The sequence below is a fragment of the Dendrobium catenatum genome, unplaced genomic scaffold (assembly GCF_001605985.2).
Source record: "Dendrobium catenatum unplaced genomic scaffold, ASM160598v2 fragScaff_scaffold_1676, whole genome shotgun sequence".
In the NCBI taxonomy this organism is placed as follows: domain Eukaryota; kingdom Viridiplantae; phylum Streptophyta; class Magnoliopsida; order Asparagales; family Orchidaceae; genus Dendrobium; species Dendrobium catenatum.
Window position 1 is genome coordinate 1,739,756 of NW_021320138.1, and position 26,940 is coordinate 1,766,695.

Here is a 26,940-nt window from a genome sequence, read left to right on the forward strand (position 1 = left end):
TTTAATTCCCTGAGATTTTGGGAATTCTCAGATTTGGGAGTTCTTTCCCAAAGAGCTAGAGTTAATGAATGAGAGAGGGCCGGCTGTGTATGGAATTGGAGGTGGGTTTGTTTCTTAATTCCAGGTCAGGCTTTAGGAAAGAATTTAAGAGGTGGGGCATGAGGGGGGTTTTGGCCAACAAGAACCAAGGAGCAATTAATGTGGAAATTTAAGGCTCATTGATTTAGGAACTTTCGAAATCTGAATTTAATTTCAGTTTTGATTTAAATTGGGGGGAACTTAATTTGAAATTTCATTTTAAATTAAAAGGTCATTAATGCTTTAATTGAGGAATTAATGGGAGGAAAGCCTCATGGTGGCCGGCGGCATGTAGAGAGAGAGGGAGGGGGTTTGGGCAAGGTTTGGGGAGTTTCCAAAGAAGAAAAATGTATTAGGAAGGTTATGACTAAATCCAAATACTTTGAATTTAAATTTGAATCATGCATAACACTTTCCTAAATAAGAATTTCCAAATTTGGAAAGAATTGAAATGCAAAATTTGAATTTCAAATTTGAATCAAATCCTTTCTAATTTCTCGTAGGGTGAATTATGGAAAGCCATGAAGATATTGAGATTACCGTCATGGGGGAAAAAGGTGGGGTTTCGGGTGAGGCTAGAATCCGGCGGCCAAACGAAGATGGGGAGGAGGAAGAAGATGAAGATAATGACGAAGAGCAATAAGAAGGAACAAAAGCAAATAAACAAAATATCAAAGATACAACCGCGAGCTCGGACGCATCCTGCGGCTGACGGGTACTACGTTGCCCTTCTCCAAGGGACTTCACGCCACGAGCCCAGACCCATCCTGCGGCTGGTGGAAACTCCGACTCCCTCCCATAGGGATTTCACTAACGTTCTTCCCAAAGAACCCAAGTGCAAAACGCAAATTTTTTTTATTAATAATCCATCATCCAAATACAAGAGAAGAGACCTCTATATATAGGCCTCAAGAGAAATTAAAAGACACATTCGCCCCTTGGGCTTACATAAGACAAGAGGGTAAAAAGGGAAATTGCAAAACTAAATTAAAATACAATTAATAAACGAAAATAAAACAAAGTGATCTCGGTCGTCGATCTTCAGCTCCTCCCGGATTAGCATGGACGGTTGGATGTCCGCATCAGAAAGCAAATTTATAATGCTACACTTTTAGATCAAATGTTTAGAAGTGTCTATTTATTAAGTGGAATGTTAGAAGAAAGGAAATAAATATATAGAAGATGAAATGTTAAAAATTAGTAGAAAAAGGCAGAATATAATATACAATTTAAATGGGTTTGATTTTGCTAACTATCAGTCATTATTAAAAGAAGAAAAAGTGATCAAAACATAATAAGTTTAAGTACTGATATATAAAAGAATGGCTATTGAGATAAGAAAACTTCTCCATTATTCTAAAGGATTTCCTACAATGCGAAAAGATTGAGAATGATAAAAGTTTAGTGATTAAAATATATAATGCCTTAGAAATATTACAAAATAAGAAAATATTATAGATGCTCAAGATAATTTTTATAAAATTGCAACTATACCAATTACACTGTTTGGATCTAAATATTGGGGATAAAAAAATCATTCATATACAAGTGTGAAAGAAATGAGAGTAAGATGATTTGAAGCAAAATAGTGTGGAAGAACATCAATCATGTACTAATTTGATGATGGGCCCTGACCACCAGGATTGATCTTAAATTCCCTTGACATTGATTCTTTTCACATTGAACTAGCTCTTAATAAACAAAGAAATGAATTAGATTGTAAAGAAAGAATTATAGTGAGGCATAGGAAAGCGAAAGGTGGTTATCACCGCAAGTGAGAGATGGAAATCATGGAGAGTTCAAATTTCAGGAAAGAAGGAATCTCATGAAAGAAAAAAATAATTAGGAGAGAGAGGGGATCTCATCACCGGGGCTCGTAGAATTTGAATTGATCCATTTATTAGCATGGACGTTCGAGAGAGTTGAAGTACTAAGTAGCAGATAAGTCACCTTGTCATAGTTCATGGAAGATTTTCTCCGCAAAGAAGAATTTTGATATATTCTCATAACATAAATTTCTTTGGTAGCTTCCTAAATTTCATTGGAAGTAGAGTAAGAAATTCTCTTCTATCACAATAGCCAAGGAGCTAATAAATCATAGCATCGCCATATTGTTTTTTTATTTCCACTTGTAAGTTAAATCTCTTTTTTTCTGGTGTAGGGGTTGATCCAATCAGATAGTAATCTTTGCCTCTACCATAGATGAACATAATCACAGACTGTGACCACTGGAGATGGTTGTGGTCATTAAGTTTGATCCTGTGACTGGAAGAAGTTTGCTATATGCCATGTTGGTTAGCCGGGAGACAAGCACCTTAGGTTCAAAGGTGACTTCCGACGAGGAGGATAGTCCTCCAATAGCTATTTCATATACTGTCATATGGATGACAAGAACATGGGTTAAAATAACACGGTTTCTTATACCATGCAAAAACTGAGAACGGAAGAAGAGGAAAAAAATTTTACTTATTTGAATTCATTCAAAACTGTTATACAAATAGAGCTAATAAAATAGTAATAATACAGTTTTAATAGGAAACAAACTAAAACATGATTTCAGAATTCAGGAACATAGAAAATAGGAATGAAAACAGTGCAAAGATGGACTCAACGGCAGCAGTAATCAGGGTTGAATTCCCCACATCAATGTGATAGTTTATGGATGGGAAACTCCATTAAGTCTACAGTAATAATGGACAGGAAATCAGGGTACATGATACTGCTAAATGCAACTTTCCAAATGGGTTTTATTCCACACACTTTTCAACAAAACCTGAATCAAACATCCCTCTTGATCCACCACATGATTTGAACCAAATATGGGCATGGGCATGACTTCCAACAAGATTCAAGGGTAATTTGTAAGCTGGCCACCCTACAGAATGCATAGTCATACATCTTGGCATAATTGACAATAAAGGTGTAGCCTAAATCTCATGCAAAAGTCACCCATGTCTGTAGGTGATGGGGACATAGGAGTTTGAAAAGTTTATCAGAGGTGTGGCCGCCGATCTACGGCCACAATCACGCCGATATATTTTTAAGTCTTCATATGTATTTGTTTTTATTTATTTGTGTTTGTATTTGCTTTAGTTGTTTTCCCTCTTTTACCCCTTACTTAAGGGTGGTCATGTGTAAGCCCAATGGGCAAAGTCGTCTTTTATTTTTCGTTCATTGTATGAGGCTATATATAGCCCTTACGTTCTCTTTTGAATGTTAATGAATGAATGATAAAATTTTCTACCTTAAGAGAGTTTGGGAGAGAAATTCCTTGGAGAGGGAATCGTATCACCCACCAGCCTTGAAAGAGTCCGGGCTCCTGGTTAGTTCTTCGTATCTTGTCTTCCTCCTTTTCCCTCGCCCCTTTCCACCCCACGAACTACCCCACCCAAACCGCCAACTCTTCAAAATCCCACTCCAAGCCGCTGACCACCCCCACAAAACCCCCACCGCCGGCCAACTACTAGCCCCACCCTTGGTCGTTGGCTAGCCCTCCAAACCTCCATCCTCCACCCACGGCCCATCCATCTAGCCGCCGCCCCTCTTCCCCTTGTTTCCAAATTCACAATTCCATAATTACTACTTTCCTATTCTACATGTATTCTTTTGGAAGATGATAATTTCAAGCATTCCAAATCAAATTTGAATTTGAAACGTTTCCAAAAATAGAATTCTATTTTTAGAAAGTTTTCAAAATCAAATTCAAAATTAATTTGATTTGGATTGGAATTAAATCATATATCCTAATTAGAGAATTCCAATTAGGAAAGCATTAAACTTTGTTTAATTTACCCAATCCCCTCTCCCTAAGCCACCGGTCCCCCTCTTGGTTCCCTATGGAATTATTTCCAAAAGGCAAGCTTCTCTTTTGGAAACAATTCAAACCCTCTCTCACTCACTCCTAGCCGCCCCTCCCCTTTCCTAATTGCATCTAAATCCTTTCCAAGTTAAAGGATTAATTAGGGAAACAATTGCTTGATTTCCCTCCACCTTCCTTCCTCTAAAATATGAACCTAATTCTCCCCCACGCTCTCACCCTTGGCCGGCCACCTCTCTCCCTCTTTCCCTCTTGAATTCTTGAGATAATCTCCTCCCTCTCGAGAGGACTCCTTAAGGGAAATCCAAGACCTTCGTCTACAATACTACAACAAAGGAATAGATGAATGGTCGATCCCAACCTTGACTCCGGCCTCGTCTAGAACGAGCAAGGAAACGCGGAATTCTCCAATCTACGTTCTTCGACATCGACCCGGAGATTGATGCTTCCGCCGACGAATACCTAGATCGAATCACTTCATCTTGTCCGAAGTAATCGAAGAGCAACTTGCCAACGTTCAGTGGCAAACCACTTCCGGTCCTCGACAAGGGTGAACTTCTTCCCCTATTCAACTTATCTTCTAATCCTCTGCTCTTTTGTGTTATGATTCAAGCGCAAGGATTTGTACAAAGGAACTTCTTGGTGATTCAAGTCAAATTAAAATAAAATTTAAATATAATTTTAAACATTGATTCAAGTTCTTAGCATGTGATTTGGCCTAAGCATAGCCGCTACTCTTTAGTTTTCTATTATTGTTTAGTGGCTAACAGTCTTAATTATTATTTGCTCATATTCAAAAATGTTCAAGTTCTTATCACATTCATTTAAATTATATTTAGTCCTGCATCAGTAGGATTGGCACTTGGAGGGATGGTCAAGCTATTATGCATTGAAAATAATTTGTAAGATAGCTCTACAAGTCCTCCAAATTGTTAAAAATATCCAAAAAAAGGCAGTAAAGGGTAACTCTTCAATTCAGACAACTGATATTAAATATTTAATATGAAGAATTCAGATGTTGAAAAATGGATCTCCGAAAGTATTGAGATACTGGAAAAGTTGAAATCTACAGAATTACCTCAAATATTAAGGGAAACAAACTAAGCAGTGGATCAGCTTCCTCACTGATCCCTCCAAGAGAACTGCAGCACTGTGAAAATGGGTCTCTAGCTGATACTACACTGCAGCCATGAGAACTCAAAACCAAATTTTCAGGGCAAAACTTTCCAATGATCTTTAATAGATACCCACATTTCTCCCACAAAAAGCTCATGTCGAACTCAAGAAACTGCAAGATCTTCAAACAACACCTCAGCAGAACTATAAATCCTTCTATTGTGCATTGGACCTTTGAATTGAGTCCAGAAACTCCATCTAATGGACATCTCAGGAAAAAATTTAAATTTTCAAACTGTCTGAGCAATTCTTTAAAAATAACATTGGAAACTTCAATAAGATGACCAGACTTCATTTTTGCAAAGGATAAATTGACGGATTGTAACCTCCCTTCTCCTTGCCCTCGCAACTCATCAGCGCACAATCCTTCTAGCAACCAATGGAAATTTTGCAGATCTTCCTCCATAGCTATTTAATCACTTTGATCATTTGAATCATTGACACATCAGATGACCAAATCATTACATTGATAAAAAAGACTAAACAAATTAGAAAAGTTAGAAGAACCAATGAAACATAACATGATATACAAAAAGCAAACCAATAAGGGCCAACATAAACATGGAAATCAAGGTGGAACAAAATGGATTAACCTATTACAAAATAATCTCTTAATAGGATTTGAAGTAGAATCTGTATGAATAAGATGTCGCTTTAACCTGAAACTTGTACGAAAAATCTTCGGTGATTGCATGTGTAAGTAATTTAAATTTAAAAGAAGAGTAAAAGGAAGGAAAACACCCATTTTCTTCTTTACCTTTTGGGTGAAAAGAAAGGAGAAATCTACAGTGGTAATGAGAAGATTGCGCCAAGCAACCTAAGATAAAAGATCATAAAATCTAGTTCGGGAAAGAAACTGTTATCTATTCTTGCTATGCATTAGAGGACGACAAAAAGAAAAACATGATCTTTAAAGGTTATTCTGTGAAGAATTTACAAATTTTGGAAATTTTATAAACTTAAATAAAAATAGGTGTGAAAAGAGTGTTGTATGTAAGAATAAAAAACCCATGCAGGGATTCTTATTGGATTCTTATAAGAATAGGTTCGTAACCTTTCATGGTGTGTTTAGCATTTTTTGTAAGAATGCTAGAACATGCTACATTTGAAATAAACTCATTGGTGATGGTTCAAGCCTTGTTATGATCGAAGACTTTATCATGGCATAACCGAATGAGAAAGTCAACTTCTTAAAAAAACTTCCCTACTGTCAAGACCCAGCTCGGAGAATTAAATTAACGAGGCGGGAACAGAGGGTCGGAAAGTTAATTAAAAATTTGATCTGCTAAAACTAATTCTCATATATTGAAAGAGCCACTAAACATCAAAATATTTTAAAAGTAAATGCTATAAATACATTTCTCTCGAAGCGACACGCCTACGAAACACATCCTAACATCTTCTATTCATTTAAGCTCTTTAGATTATAGGAGTGAACGTTTGTAATGAAAGAGTGAGTCACCACTCAGTGAGTACATCATGCTTCAAAATTATAGTAATTTAAGACATTTGGGAATAATATGCATGTTCATTTCAAAACATAAAGAAATTATATTTAAATCTTATTTTGAGCATGCCATCAATGTTATCCATATCTATACGCTTCACATATATCATATATTTATCATTTCTATAAGTTATACAACCGTCACAAGAGACATCGTTTAAAATAGTACCAATGAAGGTACGCATTTTTCATAACCTTTTTTTTCAAAATATTTTCCATTTTATGTGTGTGGGTACATTACATCGTCAACTAGTACCATAAAAGGGTGTCCTACATCAGTTAACAGAACATGCAAGCATATCTATATAGCATTTTCATTCACATAACATTTATAGTAATGTAAACATAACATACTAATTATTATCAAATCCAAAATGATCAATCATTGGGAACGTGAAAGATAAATTATGATTTAACTTGCAATAAAGACTAAATATGCATGTGTCAATATTCATAGATGCAATTTGAAGAAATTGTTTAGAGGAAAATTCAAATTCTATTCTATTCTTTGGAATATATATATATATATATATATATATATATATATTCTAAGAGAATAAATATAAAAAAGAGAATAAATAGAAAAAGGAAAAACACTTAATCTAATTAATTATAATAATCATATCCTAAGGATCTCCAACTGTAGCCCTCGAATTGTTGCCCAGTGCCCACAGATTGCCGACGTGGCCTACCCTTAGCTGTGTGATTCAACACTCCTCAAGTTGAGTTGTACAGGTTGTACAATACTAACATACAAACAAACTTATCGAGTAGAGAACCTGGTAGTGCCTTTGTTAGAATATCAACAAGTTTTTCATGAGTTGGGTATATACTAGTTCAATTTATGAGTTCTCTATTTTCTCATATATAAAGTGTCTAACAATAGTAACATGTTTTGTTCTATCATAATGTACTGGATCCTTGGCCATACTGATTGCGGCTTGATTGTCACATTTCAACTTTATCGTTCCTTCAATATTTATTCTCAGTTCAATTAATACTTATCTGATCCAAATACCTTCATAAAATAACTGATAATGCTCTCAATTCAGATTATGCACTGCTTCTGGAAACAACAGATTATTTCTTACTCCATATCACTAGGTTCCCCCACACAAATAAACAATATTACGTGATCGATCGACTGTCAACCTGGCTTCCTGCCCAATCTGCATCAAAATAAAGGAACAATTTTCTATCTTCATTTTTCTTGAATAATAGCCTCTTTCCATGAGTGTTCTTGAGATATCTCAAGATTTGATATACTGCCTCCATGTGCTCCTTCATTTGATTACTCATATATTGACTTACCATACTCACAGTAAACCTAATATATAAACGAGTGTCGGAGAGGCATATAAGCTTTCCTACCAGACATTGATATCTTCATTTATCTACTGAAACTCCCTCCTTTTTTATCCCAAGTTTCTTCTTAAGTGATCCTATATCTTTAACTTCAAACTTCTTGGACAAAGCCTGCTTGATCTTCATTATTTTCTCTATATCATTTCCAGTAAAGATATTCTGTCATCCACAAATGCAATCAATACTGCTACCTTGTCTCTTTCTGACTGCTTCACAAACAATGTATGATCTGCCTGACATTGTTTAAAACCATGGCCTTTAAATACTTTGATAATCTTCCAAACCATGCTCTTAGAGACTGCTTTAATCAATACAAGTATTTCAGTAATTACACACTTTATCTCTTCCATAAAACTTTTTAATCCCCATTAGAATCTTCATGTTGACTTATTATTTCAGGATCCCATTCAAAAATACATTCTTGATATCTAGTTGATGTAGGATCCAATCTAAATTTGAATCTAGGGAAAGAAGAATCATGATGGTGTTGAGCTTTGCAACATGAGCAAAAATTTCCTAGTAGTCTATTCCATAAGATTGAGTGAATCCTCTTGCAAAAGGCCATAATTTCTTCTTTAACATGTTGCCTCCATCCTGAGTGATTCAAAACTTCCTGAATATTGGTCGGAATATGTACATCATCCAACTTGGAAAGGAAGACTTGATAAGTCCCTAATAATCTACTATATGAGAGAGTTTTTTATTGGATGCTTGAAGCATGATTCTTTCTACCAATTTGATTACTCTATCTCTTTTTTAACTTTCTCATTTTTCTCCTCTGTATGAATTTCTGCAGTTGTTGGATCCATTGAAGTAGAGTTAACATGTGCAAGATGTGTCTCACTGCTCGGCATATAGTGATTTATCTTTCTTTTTCATGAGTATATATATTGTTGTTCCTTAATTGTTGCTCTTCGCAGGGATTTATTACAACTTATGGGTGGAGGTAAGAGGTCTAAAGGCGGAGTTTGAGATATAGGAGATATAACTTAAGAAATACTCATGGTTTGGATTTCTTGTGATATTTGTTGATTTTAACTGGACTCTGTTTGATTATGTAATAAGGAATTTCACTCCCAAGCTTGAAATTCTCCTTGACTCCCCCCCTGAATTTCAAAACTAGTAAAGTATGGGTTGTTATTAACCAAGCATGAGGATAGGCTTTGAGTAGAGTTTGTCTAGTTGTTTCAAATTTTAGTATCCAAGTAGGTAACCTATTTATTAGGTATGCAGTAGTAAGAATGGCTTCCCCAATAGATATTTTGATACTTTTGTGAATAACACAATGTTTAAAATTGTGTAATCCGGTATTGAGGCATTTTCATTCGTGAGGCGAGGCGTAAGCCTCAAGGCGTTTTGAGACGTAAGCCTCAAAATCAAAAAATTGCATAAACATAAAATGATAAATTTTTTATATACTAATAAATAAAATATATAAAACAAAAAAAGCACAACATATGAAGTGAAATCAAAATATCCCAACAATAAGACAATATGAAATTCTTCATTTGAATCAATATTATGATGAACTGCTCTCTCCCTTTCCTCCTCTCCTATAGAGTCCAATGTCTCTCAATCAAAGCATGCACTCAATAAGAAGCAAACTAACACTAAAAACTATTACTAAAGATGATAAATACAACAATATGCCGAGCAGCCGGGGGTTCAAGGGGGCGCGCTGCCCCCAGGCGGGTTTCGACCTGCCCGATCAGGTCACGGGGACAAGGGGTAATTTTAAAGTTCTGCTTATTTTTAAATTAATTTTACAACATTTTTTTTGTAAGAGTAATTTTGAATTACTGCTTATTTTTAAAGTTCGTAAGTCGTTTGTATGGAAAGATATTGAGCGGTAGTGAGCATGTACCGAGCATATACCAAGCAGTATCGAGCATGTACCTAGCGGTACCAAACATGTACCGAGCGGTAACGAGCAGTAGCGAGCATGTACCGAGTGGTATCGAGTGGTACCGAGCATTTTTTTTAATTTTAAGAGGCGGACACACCTGAACTCACTTGGATTATCCCTTAGCTTGATAGATATTCTCTCATGATAAAATAAAAGTACTCTCTCTGATTTTTCAAACTAGTTTTGAATCATCAGTTGAAATGAGAATGCCCTTTCAACTTCATATTTTTCTATCATTAAATAAACTCAAGTGAGTCTAGTATGATCATCAACAAATATCACAAACCATCTTGCTCCACTTATATTGTTAACTCTTCACTCTTCAGGGTCCCCAAATATCACTATGGATCAAGGCAAAGGGTTTAGAAGGTTCGTAAGAAACAATTGGGTACGATGATCTGATATGTTTATCCAATTGACAAGTTTCACATTTGTACAAACTTGGACTTTTATTAATAAAAAAATGGGGGAAAAGCTTTTCAATATACATGAAATTTGGATGACCTAACCTATAATGCCACATAATAATCTCTATATCTTGACTGAGTCTAGAATGACTCTCAACAAACTGACTTACAATAAGATGATTCTTAGGAGAAGGATTCTTAAGAGCAACAATTAAGGTTTGCATGAATTTGGGTGTCTTGATGTAATATAACCCAAAACATATCTCAACACTACCAATCTTCTTCTTCGAATTCAGTTCCTAAGAAATACATACATTATTGGAGAAAATTATTAAGCAGTTACTATCACGAATCAATTTCTAATGAAAATTAGAATGCACTCAAGATTGGGCACATAAAACACCGATTTAAGGGTGATAGCTTCTGTGATAAAAGAAGTAACAGATCCCAAAACTTTGGATGTTGAGCCATCAGCAATCTTAACTATTCAATTTGATAAGGGTGATAATCATGAAGTGTAATGTCTCTGGTCATATGATCTAGTGCTCTTGAGTCAATAACCCAAAGTATTAACTATTTTATACTTGAGTGGGTGTGTAGGCTAGTAGCAAGTTTTGGAGATTGTTGATTTGCGATGTTGTTAAGCAGCATCTTTAAATGCTCCTTGGTGAAAGGAATGGCTTCAACTTTGATGGATTGATCTTGCGTGGTGTTAACAGGGTTCATCTTGCTTTCTTGTGCTTATTTGTTTGCCTTCCAATCAGTTGGTTTTCATGAATCTTCCAACATGTCTCCTTTGTATGTCCTAGTTTGGCACAATAATCACACTATGTTCTAGGAAGAGGAGAAGAGTTCTCTACAAATCCAGACTTTCCGGTGTTCAAACCTATAATATTTGGGTAGGAGGATGATAACTCGTTATCCATGGACATGATTCAGTTTCCTCGGTTGAAAGAAAAGATGAATTTTGGGCAAGGGCTACCAATGTTTGAAGAGAGGCTATCGGCAGGATGATGGAGAGTTACCGCCAGTTGAGGGGTTTGGAAGAAAGGGAGGAAGGTTTGCCGCCGGCACTCATAGAAGGGATAGGATTTTTCTAAGCTCTAATACCATGAAGAAATTTTTAGACGGAAATTCAAATTATATATTAATAAATTTCAACTTTAATATTTCCAAAAATTTATTATAATTATCTTTTATTCTCTTCTTTTTAATCAAAACTCTAATAAACGCATATTTTTAAATATTAAATTTATATTTTTTAAATATTAAATTTCTATTTATTTTAAATATTACATTTTATAATAATATTTAAAAAAGATGAAATCTTACCTCTCTTTGACTAACTTATTATTTTTAATTAGCTTCTTAACAAAGCTCTCATTTTTCTCTACAAATTATCTTTAACTCATAAATATATTATTCTTCTAAATCTAATTTATAACATAAATTTAATTTATTAAAAATTCATATACTCTTCTATTTATATTAATTAATTTCTGATAATAAATTTCAACTTTAATATTTCCAAAAATTTATTATAATTATCTTTTATTCTCTTCTTTTTAATCAAAACTCTAATAAACGCATATTTTTAAATATTAAATTTATATTTTTTAAATATTAAATTTCTATTTATTTTAAATATTACATTTTATAATAATATTTAAAAAAGATGAAATCTTACCTCTCTTTGACTAACTTATTATTTTTAATTAGCTTCTTAACAAAGCTCTCATTTTTCTCTACAAATTATCTTTAACTCATAAATATATTATTCTTCTAAACCTAATTTATAACATAAATTTAATTTATTAAAAATTCATATACTCTTCTATTTATATTAATTAATTTCTGATAATAAATTTCAACTTTAATATTTCCAAAAATTTATTATAATTATCTTTTATTCTCTTCTTTTTAATCAAAACTCTAATAAACGCATATTTTTAAATATTAAATTTATATTTTTTAAATATTAAATTTCTATTTATTTTAAATATTACATTTTATAATAATATTTAAAAAAGATGAAATCTTACCTCTCTTTGACTAACTTATTATTTTTAATTAGCTTCTTAACAAAGCTCTCATTTTTCTCTACAAATTATCTTTAACTCATAAATATATTATTCTTCTAAACCTAATTTATAACATAAATTTAATTTATTAAAAATTCATATACTCTTCTATTTATATTAATTAATTTCTGATAATAAATTTCAACTTTAATATTTCCAAAAATTTATTATAATTATCTTTTATTCTCTTCTTTTTAATCAAAACTCTAATAAACGCATATTTTTAAATATTAAATTTATATTTTTTAAATATTAAATTTCTATTTATTTTAAATATTACATTTTATAATAATATTTAAAAAAGATGAAATCTTACCTCTCTTTGACTAACTTATTATTTTTAATTAGCTTCTTAACAAAGCTCTCATTTTTCTCTACAAATTATCTTTAACTCATAAATATATTATTCTTCTAAACCTAATTTATAACATAAATTTAATTTATTAAAAACTCATATACTCTTCTATTTATATTAATTAATTTCTGATAACAAATTTCAACTTTAATATTTCCTAAATTTTATTATAATTATCTTTTATTCTCTTCTTTTTAATCAAAACTCTAATAAATGTATATTTTTAAATATTAAATTTCTATTTTTTAAATATTAAATTTCTATTTATTTTAAATATTACATTTTATAATAATATTTAAAAAAGATGAAATCTTACCTCTCGCTCGATCTTTCTCCATCTACCTCTCTTAGTCGTACCTCATATCCTTCTTCTCATGCTATCTATTTTTCTCTATCCCAGTCTCCCCTCGTCTCCCACTTATTACTAGATATCTATCCCTCGCTTGGTCTCTTATATAGGTATGAAACCCTCCATTGGAAACAACAATTCCACTTCATCTTCTTCGGCTTCACAGGACCGGGACTCCTCACTTGTTCGGCTTTTGCGACTCCAATCAACGTAAGCACTGCTTTGCGACTAGGTAGCCAACGACCACTCCTTCCTCTTTGCCTTCATGCGCACAATTTCCCGCTCATTCAGCTTCCGTGATTCCAAGCAATGGGAATGACAAACTATTCATCTCCTTTGCCTTCTTCAACTTTCAATTGACAAAATAAACACACCCATCAAGCTCCTTTTCTTTCTACATCTTCTTCGTCAACTTCTTTGACACGCCTACTCGATATTTTACACCTAATTTCCTTTCTCAACCCATCTTTGAAGCAACACAGTTAAAGCTCGAATAAGACTTGTCGCTATAATAAGTTTTCAATGGAATACAAGTACCCCTTAGCTTCTATATAAAGAGTGCATAATTTTCAAAATTATATAGAAAAATAGGCTTATTAACTTCAAAATTCATTCTCAGTGCACAAAACATACTATGAATAACTGCAAACAAAATCTAAAAGAAATTTGATATATAAGAGCATATAGAAAAAATCAATCTATATCAAATTGTGCATATAAATTCGTTTCTCTGAAGTTTATTTTATTTTAATTTCATTGTAGCTGCCATTAATCTACTGTAGAGGGCTAAAGTTTGAAAAGTTACGGAATTTAAGGCGACGGTACTCAAATTTATTAAATTTAATGCAATTCTTATACCTAAATTTATATAAAATTTTTTAAATGTTCATGCCATTTCTCCTTCGGATGGGAACAAAAAGGCAGGCCTTGAGTGAAGAAGACAGAAGTGAAGGAAGAAGCCACAGATCAGGTACTGTAGTGATTTTATTGCCAAGAATTACTATAGTAGGTACTGTAGGAACCGAAGATAAAAATCAGAGAAAGTAACAGGAAAAAGGAGAAAAGGGAAAGAAAAATAAAGAAAGAAGATAGAAACTAAGTATGAAAGTTTTATCATGTTCGATTTGTGTCGTAGGAGAATGAAACTTGTATAAGGAGAATTTTAATTGAGATAAAATCCTATTTTTGAGATTTAATCTAAATTAAATTTCTAAATTATGGATTGTTTTTAATTTGCAAAAATTATAATTTATTTAGGTTGTTTAGAAAGAAAAATATGTTTGGGTATCCTAAGGGATCAAATCCATCCCTTAGGAAAATCATGTGAGATATTCAATCTTTAGCAATGTTTAAAATTGCTTATTCGGGTATTGAGGCGTTTTTCATTCGTGAGGAGAGGCGTAAGCCTCAAGGCGTTTTGAGGCGTAAGCCTCAAAATCAAAAGATTGCGTAAACATAAAATGACAAATTTTTTATATACTAATGAGTGAATAGTATAAAACATAAAAAAGCATAAGATATGAAGTGAAATCAAAATATCTCAATAATAAGACAACATGAAATATAGTTCAACTCAAAATTCTATCTTTCCCAAATCCCAGTATAATTCAAATTTCCAAAAATAAATAACAATAACATATCACATAAGAACTCATAAGTCATCAGCACTGTCATCACTAAGGGATTCTTCATTTGAATCATCATTATGGTGAACTGCTCTCTCCTCTTCCTCCTCTCCTATAGAGTCCAATATCGGGCATTTACTTCAAGATTTATGTAAGTTTTAATATATATAGTGTGAGGCGTAAGCCTCATGCCAGTGAGGTGAGACGTCAAGGCGGGCCTCAACCAAGTTGAGGCGCAAGCCTCATAAAAAAACTCGAGGAGTAAGCATCGAGGCGTTTTTTACTGGAATTGCGCAAAGGCGAGCCTCATATTGCGCAATTTTAAACAATGAACTTTAGTATAGGAAGCAACAAATTTTTAAATCTAAATTTTACAGCATTTCTTCATACTAATCATAAGATGATAATTTCCAGCAACAACAGAAGTTTCAGTTTTATGGTCACTTATTCATAATGAATTTATTTTATATGTATAATATTCTAAATTCTTGATCATTATATATGTTACATGATATCATTGATGAGTGTTATGATAGTTTGGTTGTCATTGTAAAAAGTCATATTATGAGGGATAGGCTAGCAAGTGATGACCTGCATATTGATAGGTGAAAGATCTGACAAGATAAACCTTAATAAAAACTATACAAGAGGTACCCGACTCTCTCTTCAAAAAAAGTTAGAAATTTTAGATTCAACCTTAAAGGGAGAGTCGTAAGTAAGGGGGTCTTCATTTGAATCATCATTATGATGAACTGCACTCTCCCCTTCCTCCTCTCCTATAGAGTCTAATGTCTCCCACTCTACTCCTTTTCCTCAATATCAGTTATCTTCCTCTTCCCTAAATATTGTTGAACAATATCAAAATGAATAATAGTGTAATACATTAATAAAAGTCTAAAAAAACCTTATTATTTATATACTTTTTTTTATTTGTTCTTGAGTTGTGGTGGATGTAGATGCTTTAAGAGCATCAAAGAAATCAATATTTAAATCTTCATCTTGTAATTCTGACGGCATCACTTCAACTTCATCATCTACAAACGATTCATCATCAGATGTCACATCCTCGAAAAGCAAAGGATCTTCATCATCCATTAACCCTTTTTTCTTCAAATTCCTATCTCTAAGTCTCCTATTGTATATAATATACACTAGTGAATTCATCCTCAATGTCGACAAACGATTTCTCCTCTTTGTATGTACCTAGTTATAGGTACTCCAATTTCTTTCAGAGCAAGATGAAGAACATGTCAAGCCCAAAACTTTCACAGCAAAACGCTATAATTCTGGAGTCTCATCAGTCATCACCAAATTGAATCCACCACTTAACTAATATTTATATAAGAGAGTTTAATTAGTGTGAAAAAATAACTTTTAAATAAATGTTTAAAACATTAAATAAAATTATCTGGATATCGTTTGGCAATTGTATCATTTGCTTGTTGTAATCCAAAAAAGCCTTCTTTGTTCATAAAAGGTACTAATTGCATATCAGCATTTAATCTTTTAGTTGTATCACTTATTAGTCGATCCATCCAATGATACAATCACAACTTTATTTCAGGGTTTGTAGAATTGTTCTCTGCATATTGATATTGAGGGTTTAGGTAATAGTCAGTTGAATGCAAATGCCGGTGAAATTATAGTTCTCACCTAACATGAATAATCCTCCAAATTTCCCTAAAGCTTCCCTCTTCGCCTCCTAAGTTGGAGGCAATCAACTCTTTAGCTTCATCCATAGCATTGTAGATGAAACTCATTGCAAGCTTCTTCTAAGCATCCACCATCTTTAAAACTTGAACCAAAGGTCTAGTAGTTGTAATGGCATATAAGATATTTTGTTAAAATCTGTCATTTAAAACAATCTTTCTAATCTCTTTTCCATCAGCCTTCTTCACTCAAGCACAACTCAACCACTGTGTAGATGTAAACATAACCTCTAAAGGTTGTCTAGTATCCAGCATGCTCTCTAAGGTCAAGTAAGTGATGGCAAATTTTATTGTTGCTGGTTTTAGAATTTTTTCTTTAAAAATTTTATCATAAGAGCTAGAACCCAAGAGTGGTTGTAAATAAACTTTGTTATTTTTTTTATTTTAGTAAAGTGCATTCTTATGTTGAGGTAACTCCCCAAGCTTCTCAAAAATCAGATTTATGCAATGTGCATCAAAGGAGTCCAGTACAGATGTTTCTTCTTCTCCATAATTTTTTTACTTGCAGCCTTGTAAACACTTGTATTATCTATCACAACTTATACAACTAAATGTTCTAATAATCCAAATATGAACTCAGTATCTTTGACCTGGTCAGATGCTTCAACTGACTTAAAACCACAATACCAAAAGGATTATTAATGGGGGTTTTGATCAGACTTCTATATTCGATATCAGACCACCCATCTGACCTAATTGTTACTCTTGTTTGGGCCCAAGTCCCCTTAATTTCTTCAATACTTTTATCAGTGCTTTTAAACTCCTTCAGTATTCATGTCTCCAACTGAACGAATCATATTGTAATAGGCAGGTGATGTTGCAACATTAAATGAAATTGCATTTTTGTAAAAAAATCTATCTATATCCTTACACACTCATCTTCGTGCCTCGCTTGCATTTTTTGGGGTCATCTTCTGTGTGATAGGAGGCCTATCCTCTAATAAGTCCACCATATAATGATCCATATGCGCTCTAACACACTTAGATGAAATGGGCTTCATCGAAGAAGATGAATTCCTAACGCTGCGCCCACTCCCGTAGTAAGAGCCAACATCCACTTTATCCTCAAATTGCTTTTGTGCAAGTTATTTTGACGTTGTAGACTTATTTATGTATGACTTTATCTCCTCCCTTATAGTATCAGGAACTTTGAAGCATGGAGCAACATTCTTGTGAGACCTTGAAAGGTGATCCTTCATCCTAGTCACACCATCCTTCACAACTTTGTCACAGTAACTGTATTTCAGATAGATATATATTTTATCACTTCCTCCTACATCCACCTAAGTGTTATGTTTTCATGTTGTATCTTTTCTATGATATGATTCAACTTTATCCTTACTTCTGACCATCATTTATGAGAAGAATATATTAGTGGCTTAGTGTAATATATCAAACCCCTAAACATAATGCTTCACTTATTCTACATTAAGAAAATTTATACAAATCATGCACTCATGAAAAAGCAGATTACCACTAACAACTATTACTAAGATGATGAATACAATGATATGCCATCAGCCGGAAGTCCAAAGGGGCACTACCCCTTGGCGGGGTGCGGGGTCAAGGGGTAACACCCTTGTGGGGGTTTGTATGCAAATTTTGATTGTAAGAGTAATATTAATGTTCTGCTTATTTTCAAAGTTCGTAAGTCCTTGACCCCGAGCATGCACCTAGCGGTACTGAGCATGTATCGAGCGGTACCGACCATGTACCTAGCGGTACCGTGCATATACCTAATGGTACCGAGCATTGTTGTACCGAGTGGTACCGAGCAGTACCAAGCATGTACCTAGCGATACCGAGCGATACCGAGAAGACAGACCGATCGTGGAATCTTACTCAGCAGAATATGGATGTCCTTATGGCAGAATGGACCAATCTTGTATTTCACAATAAGGTGATAGATGAAACTATGAAGAAGAAGAGCTTTCAGCGGTCGGTCGAAACAGACTCCAGCCAAACTCGCGGTAGAAGAGAACTCCAAGCAGTAGGCAAAAAGTAACACACGGTGGAAGGAAGCCGACGCTGGTCGAATGGAAGGAACTCAAGAAGAGGGGAAAATGTCGCTCGAAGAAGAAGGGAGAAGAAACCTAGTTTCGATTCGGAAATGACCAAAGATAGGGTGGGGGGCGAACCGAATAGATATATATTAGGTTAGGGTTTTTTTTATTTTAAGAGGCGGACGCCTCTAAAACATGAGGCGAGGAGCGTCAGTGAACTTGAGGCGTACGCCTCAATGTCAGCTTTTATTGCGTAGGCTTTGAGGCTTTAAAGTTTAAAATTGCGCTGAGGCGCGCCTCTTGTTGCACAATTTTAAACCATGGTCATAAATAAATGGTTAGTCGATAGGCTAGGTGACGACCTATTATGAACATGCTAAAGCCTATGGGTGTAAACGAGTCGATTCGAGCTCGAGTCACTCCTGACTTGAGCTTGAGCTTGATTAATTAATCGAGTACGAGCTTGAGCTTTATTCTACGAGTTTATGCCGGCTCACGAGCGAGCTCATTTATTATAAAAGAGAAAAAATAATTATGATTTAAGCAATTATTATAATAAAATGATAAAAAAAATGAGAAATTATAAGAAAAATAATAAAGAATTACTTAATATAAGAAATTGTGATATAAATTTTAAATATTTTTAACAACTTTATATTTAAAATCTTGAATTCTAAAATATTTTATATTAATATTTTCTAAACGAACCGGCTCACGAGCTTACGAGTCAAGTCAGGGCTAGCTCAAGCTTGAATGATTACTCATCGAGCTCGGCTCACCAGCCATTTATCGAGCCAAGCCCGAGCTGGTTCACTAGTCGGCTTGACTCACTTACACCCCTACTAAAGCCTATAACCATCATATGACTTTTCTAAAATAGTGTACATGAATAAGATAAGAGAAATAGGAGAAGATTGAAATATTTCAAATAGTATATTGCACAATTTTATGCATTGATCATTTACTAAAATGATATATGATTTATTTATTATTTTCAAATTACACATGTGTATCACTTATGACTCTTGTATTAATTCGAAATATCAACATGCATGTTAATTACTCCTTGTTTTTGTATGATAAATCTTATAGTGGGCTTGTATATTTTATTGAGCATTTAGCTCATTAGTTGATGTATTGCAAGAAATAAAAAAGAGCTAATAAAGCTTCAGGTAGGAGATTTACTGCCTTGTGTACCTAGTAATTTTGGGTGTAAAATTTTGATTGTAGATAGAAGACTGATCAGTAAGCTGTAAATTAAAGTGTCTGGTATGAAAAATTTTATTCAAAGTTTTTAGTAAAACTCTGTATTTCATTTTGATGTATATTATGCATGCTTTTGAACATGAAATCATGAGGTATAATACTATGTTTGGAATATATTTGGGTTAGATAGTCTGAGCAGATTAATTTTCTACTCACTTGATCTCAATCAACATACGTCAAGATGGGTATTAGTAAGAGGTATATATCTGATTTTTTCATCTTTGTTACATCTTAAGTTGACAGGGCGGGTGTAAAAATTAGGTGTGGCATGGCATTATAATATATAGTTATAAGACAATTTCAACTAATAGACTAAAAGCAAATTCATGAAATAAATGAATGTGAAGCTTCAAAATCAAACAGAATTGAATCAAATTTACTAAAAATCAAAAGTGTACCTATAACCACTTCTGATTCCTTAGGCACTTAAGGTGTCATAGTAAAAATTCTTGCCTTTACAGGTTGCATGTTCTCATTTTTCAAAGTTTCTCCTTTCATATGAATTGATGGCTTCCCATAAAACTAGGTCTTACCTAATTTATTGTCACCTTTTATTTGCTAAACTTATTCCTGATACCCTAGTGGCTGATACCTTTAAAGAAAATAAGGCTTACGTCTTAAAACACCTTGAGGCTTACGCCTTGCCTCACAAATAAAAAATGCCTCAATACTCAATTGAAAAATTTTAAACCTTGGGCCATTTGATACTTCAAATACCATCACTAGCATAACATCACTTCAATATTTTCTTATTTATTTTATTACATATGATGAGCTTCTTATAAAAAAATTAACATGCTTGAAGAAAAGTTTGGGTAATAGATTTAAGGCATTAATTTTGCATCTTTCAAAATAATATCATTACTTTACACAATATCACAAACTATAAAATTCATAACAAGACCTATTGAAATATAAAATGAATATAATGCAATAAATTACATTTAGTGTACATCCATGAGTTGGCATCCTTCTCAGAAATTTTTTATTACCTTGCAACTAGTATTGCATGCATATTGATGCTTACTTTAACAAGAATTTGGTTTTTACATAGGGGGTCGTTGGTCAAAGCGTTAAAAGTGTATTGCATTCAATATCTTGCATTTTAACATGTTTATGTTTGGTTTGAAGTAAAAGAAATACAAAATAAATTTTGTAGTTTTAAAATACCCCAAAACTTTTATTTTCCTTACATTTATATGTTTCTAGAATTAAAAATTTTCCAAATCCAACACTACGCCCACCATCCCACGTGCATGTCGCCCTAGTCACTCATGTCTTCTCTCATCATCACCCTCTCTCGTTACCCCATCCTCCTTTCTTTTGCCTATCGCACCCATTCGCGCCGCCCTTATCGCTTGCCCCTACCTATTTCTCTACTCTGACCACCCTCACCCATGTCTGTTGCACACCTATCTAGCCCTCGCATAATTGTAGCAAGATTTCAGGTGTTGTTTGTGTACTTGCACTCCTTAACATCCTAAATATTTACTCTACATTGATCGTACTATACGAATATCCCAAGTTCAATTGTAACTTGGCAAATTAGCATATCATACTTTATAATGTGAGCATGCCACAATCACATAATAATTAAGTTGATGAATCATTGAAATTATTCCAATATATATATATAATTTCAATGCCACAAGCATTACTCTACATTCGTATGCCACAATCACTGATTGATACTTACTTTTTTATTATAAATGTCATATAATATGAAAATACATTTTCAAGTTACATTTCCTCCCGTTGACTTCAAAGCTAGGTTAATCAATTATTAAAAATCAGCCCATTTCGTAATTCATTTATGATCTCCAAGCGTTATTTCAAATGGCATTTGAACTTCTCAATGTTTCTTATATCATAAAATGTTCAAAAAGAGGTTCACATCATTGAAATTTTAATATATAGCCTTTTACATCCTAAAGCATCCATAAAAAAATATAGAGAATAGGTTTAAAATAACGGTGACATCATTACTCACCGGAAACCTAGTCGACCACCAAAGCGCAAGAAAGCCCTACCCTCTTATTTAAATTAAGTATATCCGGACTTTAACGAGGCCACTGCTCGAGTCCAAACTCCAATAAACCTTCCGCATCACTAATCTCTGAGGTCTTCCGCAAACAATAGGCGACTGCAGTATTTCCGTCTCTAGGTCGATATTTCACTTTGAATTTGCAGCCATGATTCATCCATGCTGACGTAATTCATTTTTCTCTTCTCCCTATTTCGAGATTCATCCAGTTCCCCGGAAAACATAAATTCAACACCACAAAATATGCATCATACAAAAATTTGAAAGCAAATAGAATAATACTTACCTTCCTCTGTTGCACGAATCATCACTAGCTCTGCAACTCCCAATTGCACACTCTGCTATCTGACCGGTAGAAGCTTTTAAGAGCAGTTTTGAGATGTTTAAGAGCAGGTAATTGTAGAATGAGAATATGAAACAAAAGGGAGGCGATGATCGATCCAATCTAGGTTAGCTAAAACGTACCTCCTCACTGCCGAGAATAGAAGAAGTCGCAGGCCGAAAATCTTGCAATGGAGCAGGATTGAAGTTGGAATGAGAGAATAGCATCCGAAATGATGGAGGGAATGGAGAAATGACAAGGAAAAATTCGTTCTGGAGGAGGCGAAAGTAAAGGCTGCTCGGGGACGTGCGAACGTGGTGAGGGCAAAGTCTACTTTTTTTGTTTCGGAACTCGGGTATTAGGAAGGAATAAGCGTTAATTTATCTCATTTCAAATCGGCAAATAAACGGAGGTTTAGAAAAATGATTTTTACAAAAACTGTCTAAACAAACCTAAAACTGCAACTGTTTTCCCCGATTCAAAACGGGGAAGGCGTAATTACGCCGAACCAAAGGAGGACTAAGTCCGGGTGTTTGGCTGATTTACGGGGTTTTAGCCGAAGAAGCGCGAATGAGAGAAAATGGTTACTTTGCAACCAGCGAGCTCCCTCTCGTCGTCTGACCCGACAGTAAGGAAAGTCGTCGAAGGAGGCGAAAAGACTAGTTCAAAACATTACCTCAAGCGCGAAGCATTCGAAGCCGAACAGGTACGGACGTTTGGAGAAGAGGGAAAGCAAACCCTAGAAATAGGTCTACAACAAACAGAGGAGTTATGACTTATGATTAGTTGATCAATCATGGTTAATTTAATTTTAATTATATTATTTTAAATGATTAGTTATTATTTATTAATGATAATTAAAATTAATAATTTATAATAAATTCTAAATAATTAAAAATATAATTAAAATTAATAAGTAATTTTATAATTAAATTATTTTTAAAAATATTATTTTTGTAATTATAATTTATTGATGATAATTAAATTTGAAATTAATATGTTTAAAACTCAACCCTAAACATCCTGCCATTCAAATTAGAAATAAATCTAATTTAGCTTAATTAATATAATTTAAAATATTAATAATTAATTAGAATAATTAAATAATTAGTAATATAAATAAATAATTTAAACTAGCTTAATTAAATAATAATTTTATAGTTAGTAATTAAAAGTTAATATAATTAGCTTAATTTAAATATAAATAAAATTAATTAAATAATTAATAAATTTTGTAGTATGAGTATTAGTTAAATAATTAGTTATTTCAAAAAATAATGAACTAATTAATTCGATACTAAATACTTATTTAATTAACAACTAAATAAGTACTTTGATACTTAGAATATTTGATAATTAATCTATTATCTATGGCATCCTACTTAACCAACGAAAAAAAATTAAACTCGTCTAAGTCGCCCGTTTCATTGACGGCTTTTTATTTGAAGTAAGTAGCCCATTAAAAGGGCGACTTACCTGTGCTAACTCAGCTAGCTATTATATGTTGGACAAGCGTACGAGCAACGGAAGATCTACTGCCAGTAAGTCGCCCTATGCTGACTCAGTTAGCCATTATATGCTAAGCAACAGGAAAATCTACTTCCAGTAAGTCGCCCATTAAACGAACGACTTACCCTTGTGAGTTAAAAAAACACATTTTTGTTGTATGAATACTAGTTGATGTAGTTTTTCCTAGATTGTATTGTCAAGTCAAATCCTGCAAAGTTGTATGGTCAAATCAATTTATATTGATATGTGATGTCACATTCTCCCATCTTTGATCGTTTATATTATAAAAGCTTCACATTTTCTTCAAAATATTATTTTAAAAAATTATTTTCTTTTAAAAGGTATATTTAAAATTATGATTGAAATATATATTTTTAATATTAAATATAAATGTATGTTACCCTTCATAAAGTCTAAGTATTACACTTTCTAATAAACTGCCTTAGAAAATTTAGCTTCAATCTAGTATTTATCATAATTTTTTTTTAATTAAATATTTAAAAAAAAAATTTTGAATTGAACATTCCTTATTATCGCTCAAACTTGCTAAGAGTCTATTCATCCTTCCACATTGAGGTAAAAACTATACCTTAAACACATTATATCTCTCAAAATAATATCTTTCTACATTTACCTGAACAAATCGTAGGAACAAAAAAATATTTTCCACAAATCAAAATATTCTTCATGCTTTCACAATAAAAAAACACATTTCACACACAAATCTTAAGTATTATCACTAAAGAAACATAATCTTTCAACATAATACATTCAAATGAAGAATGACCGAAGGCTACTAAAGGAAAGCAATTTAACAAAAAATAAAATAAAATTACAAACAAGCATACCCGAAGATTTCGTTTTCATGTATCCTCTGCGTCTTCGTTTGCAATTTTAGGGCACGAAATGGGTATGCAGGACGGCTAAAGGAAATAGGATAAGTCGCCCATTTAACAGGCAACTTACGTGAATGTAAGTCGCCCGTTAAAAGGGCGACTTTGGCGAGTTTAAATTTATTTTAAAACGTTGGTTAATCGCTTGAAGATAATTATGACGATACTTAATTTTAAAAAATTTCCTAAATAAATTGAAATTGAACTTTATATGTCATATAATATCTATATTTGGTTAAATATAATTGTTTTTTAAAAATTTCCAAATATTAATTTTAGACTAAAATGCCCTGTTTTTACCATTGGCTATTTATTTGAAACTCAAAATATAAATTTGGCTTGAATTAGCCAATAATTGTACAATAGAAATTCAAATCTGGCATGAACTTCAAGCTCAAATCTGGTTTGAACTTGTGGTTGAAACAAATTTGAATATTGATTAGATAAGGTTCAAAATTAATTTGACCTATGGTTCAAACAAAGAATCAAAACTTGCTTATTAAGTATAATAAATCAATTGTTTCAAACATTTGAAATTTAATATAGACAATGTAACATCAAATTTACAAGCATTACATCATTTTATAACCAATCAACAACATTACTTTGATCATTTCATTAATCAAAGCAATTACAATGTTCTTATAATGACATATATAGTATATAAGTAATCAACCCTGTTATAACCACTCACTCCACATTGTCTTAAGCTGCAATTGATGCATGATTGTATATATTATATAAGTAACCATTAAATTGGAGGTACCATACATAATAGTTTTATCAATGTGATATTCATATCATAAATTATTACTCCTATCTTACATAATAGTTTCATTGATGTGTTATTCCTATCTTAAATTATTACTCCTAGTCTCAATGGCATAAACAATCAAAGGGACCTCACTAATTTGTTAGTTTCATGTAAATCATAACCCTTACAATTCAAAGTAGCTAGAGCTAATTATAGAATCCAAAATAATAATAATTGTCTAAACACCAGTTGATTTCATTTCTCAAAATTTTATATATAATAATCGAGCTTATGTGAAATCTACATATATATATTAAAAAAAAACATTGGATTGCAAAAACACCTTAGAAGTATGAGTTCAATTTATCTCGCCCTTATCAACTCTACTCAATTGGGCCCTTTTCTTTTCCTGAATATTAGAAAATCCACTCGGTGAGCATAGTGAGCTTAGTAGACTTCTTTCACATTGACATCATAGATATCAATACCCATTAAAATATTAAAAATAATTTATTCAAATGTTAGGTTGATATTAAAAGTATATACTAATTTCTAACAAAAAAGAGAAATTCTTAGAATTTTAAGAATGTAATTGATTCAAAATCATTAATTATATTTTCATAGATAAACTTCAAGGTTGTGTTAGTGATATTAAAATATATTTTCTTTCAGAGTATTACTTGCACTTAAACATTCTTAATTCATCAGAGTATACATAGAAATTTTAAAATTATCAATGGATGTTTACAAAACCAATTGTACTTATTTCATAGAATTTTCAAAATATGTAAATACTTAGCATTATGCACATATCTTGATGCCTGATTATAACTCCATATGCTAGTAACAATGGAGAGAGATTATTTAGTGCATGCATATGCTAGTAACAATGGAAATGTATGAATAACATTATGCAACTTGTTTACATGCTTGGTATATAAGTCTTGTTTATGATATGCATTAGTTAGGCTTATACTAATAAGCCACACATATATGCTCCACATAATTAGACTTTTTTGTGGAGGCCGGTACAACATCTAACTTAATTTTTCATCAACTTTATCTTCTCATTTCGAAAACAATTGGACAAGTTTGATTTTAAGGTTACATAAAATTTGGTTGAGTGCATAAATATTTTTAGAAATTGATTTTTTATTTTAATTCTTAAAATTTAAGTCAACATTGCAAATTTTTTTAAGCAATCATGAATGCCCAAGACATTGCAAAGCATGTCATTTGGTAATGTTTGTAATAATAATTTTATTATATATTTAAGCATTGTGTAACAAAAATGATCATGTCACTCATATGACATTTATATCTAAGTAACTAAAAATATACATCCTTAAAAATAAAACTATTGGATGCAAATGAGTTTTGTAATACTACACACCAATGCCTATATCTATAGAAAAAATATTTTGCATATATATACATCAAAAACCTTATAAGATATACATTTAAATTTATAGCTTGGCACACTTTGTTGGTCATCCAACTTAACACCTCATCTTGGAACTCTATTTGATCCTTTACGCACTCATTGACATTCTGAGTTTTCCTTGATATAATTTTGAGCATGTGGTGGTCTCCTTCAAGGTGTCATCGATAGGCTACTCAATTACATACATAATTGCTTCGCCATGATCTTTAACTACAAAGTTATAATCATTACTACTTCCCTTCACATCACCTTTATGCGATCTCACTTAAAATCCCCAAGCTCTATTAGTTTTGATGAGCACCTCTAATGCATTACCAACTTATACTCTAG

At 32.7% G+C, this 26,940-nt stretch overlaps 1 protein-coding gene across 5 annotated transcripts in view; it reads right to left on the reverse strand.

Moving 5' to 3' along the window:
• Positions 1-22,665, reverse strand: part of LOC110096809 — a 38,738-nt gene extending 16,073 nt beyond the window's left edge. Inside the window, exons 1-3 of one of the 5 annotated variants that reach the window (XM_028701310.1) lie at positions 22,154-22,665; positions 21,975-22,033; positions 4,974-5,479 (exon numbers count right to left, since the gene is read on the reverse strand). In XM_028701310.1, the coding sequence (XP_028557143.1) occupies positions 4,974-5,479; positions 21,975-21,996 (528 nt within the window). In that variant the 5' untranslated portion in view covers positions 21,997-22,033; positions 22,154-22,665. Of the gene's footprint in view, positions 1-4,973; positions 5,491-21,634; positions 21,878-21,974 lie in introns of all 5 variants that reach the window. The other 4 variants (XM_028701309.1, XM_020822913.2, XM_028701311.1 and 1 more) reach the window with 4 other exon arrangements.
• Between the last annotated feature and the right edge of the window lie 4,275 nt (positions 22,666-26,940).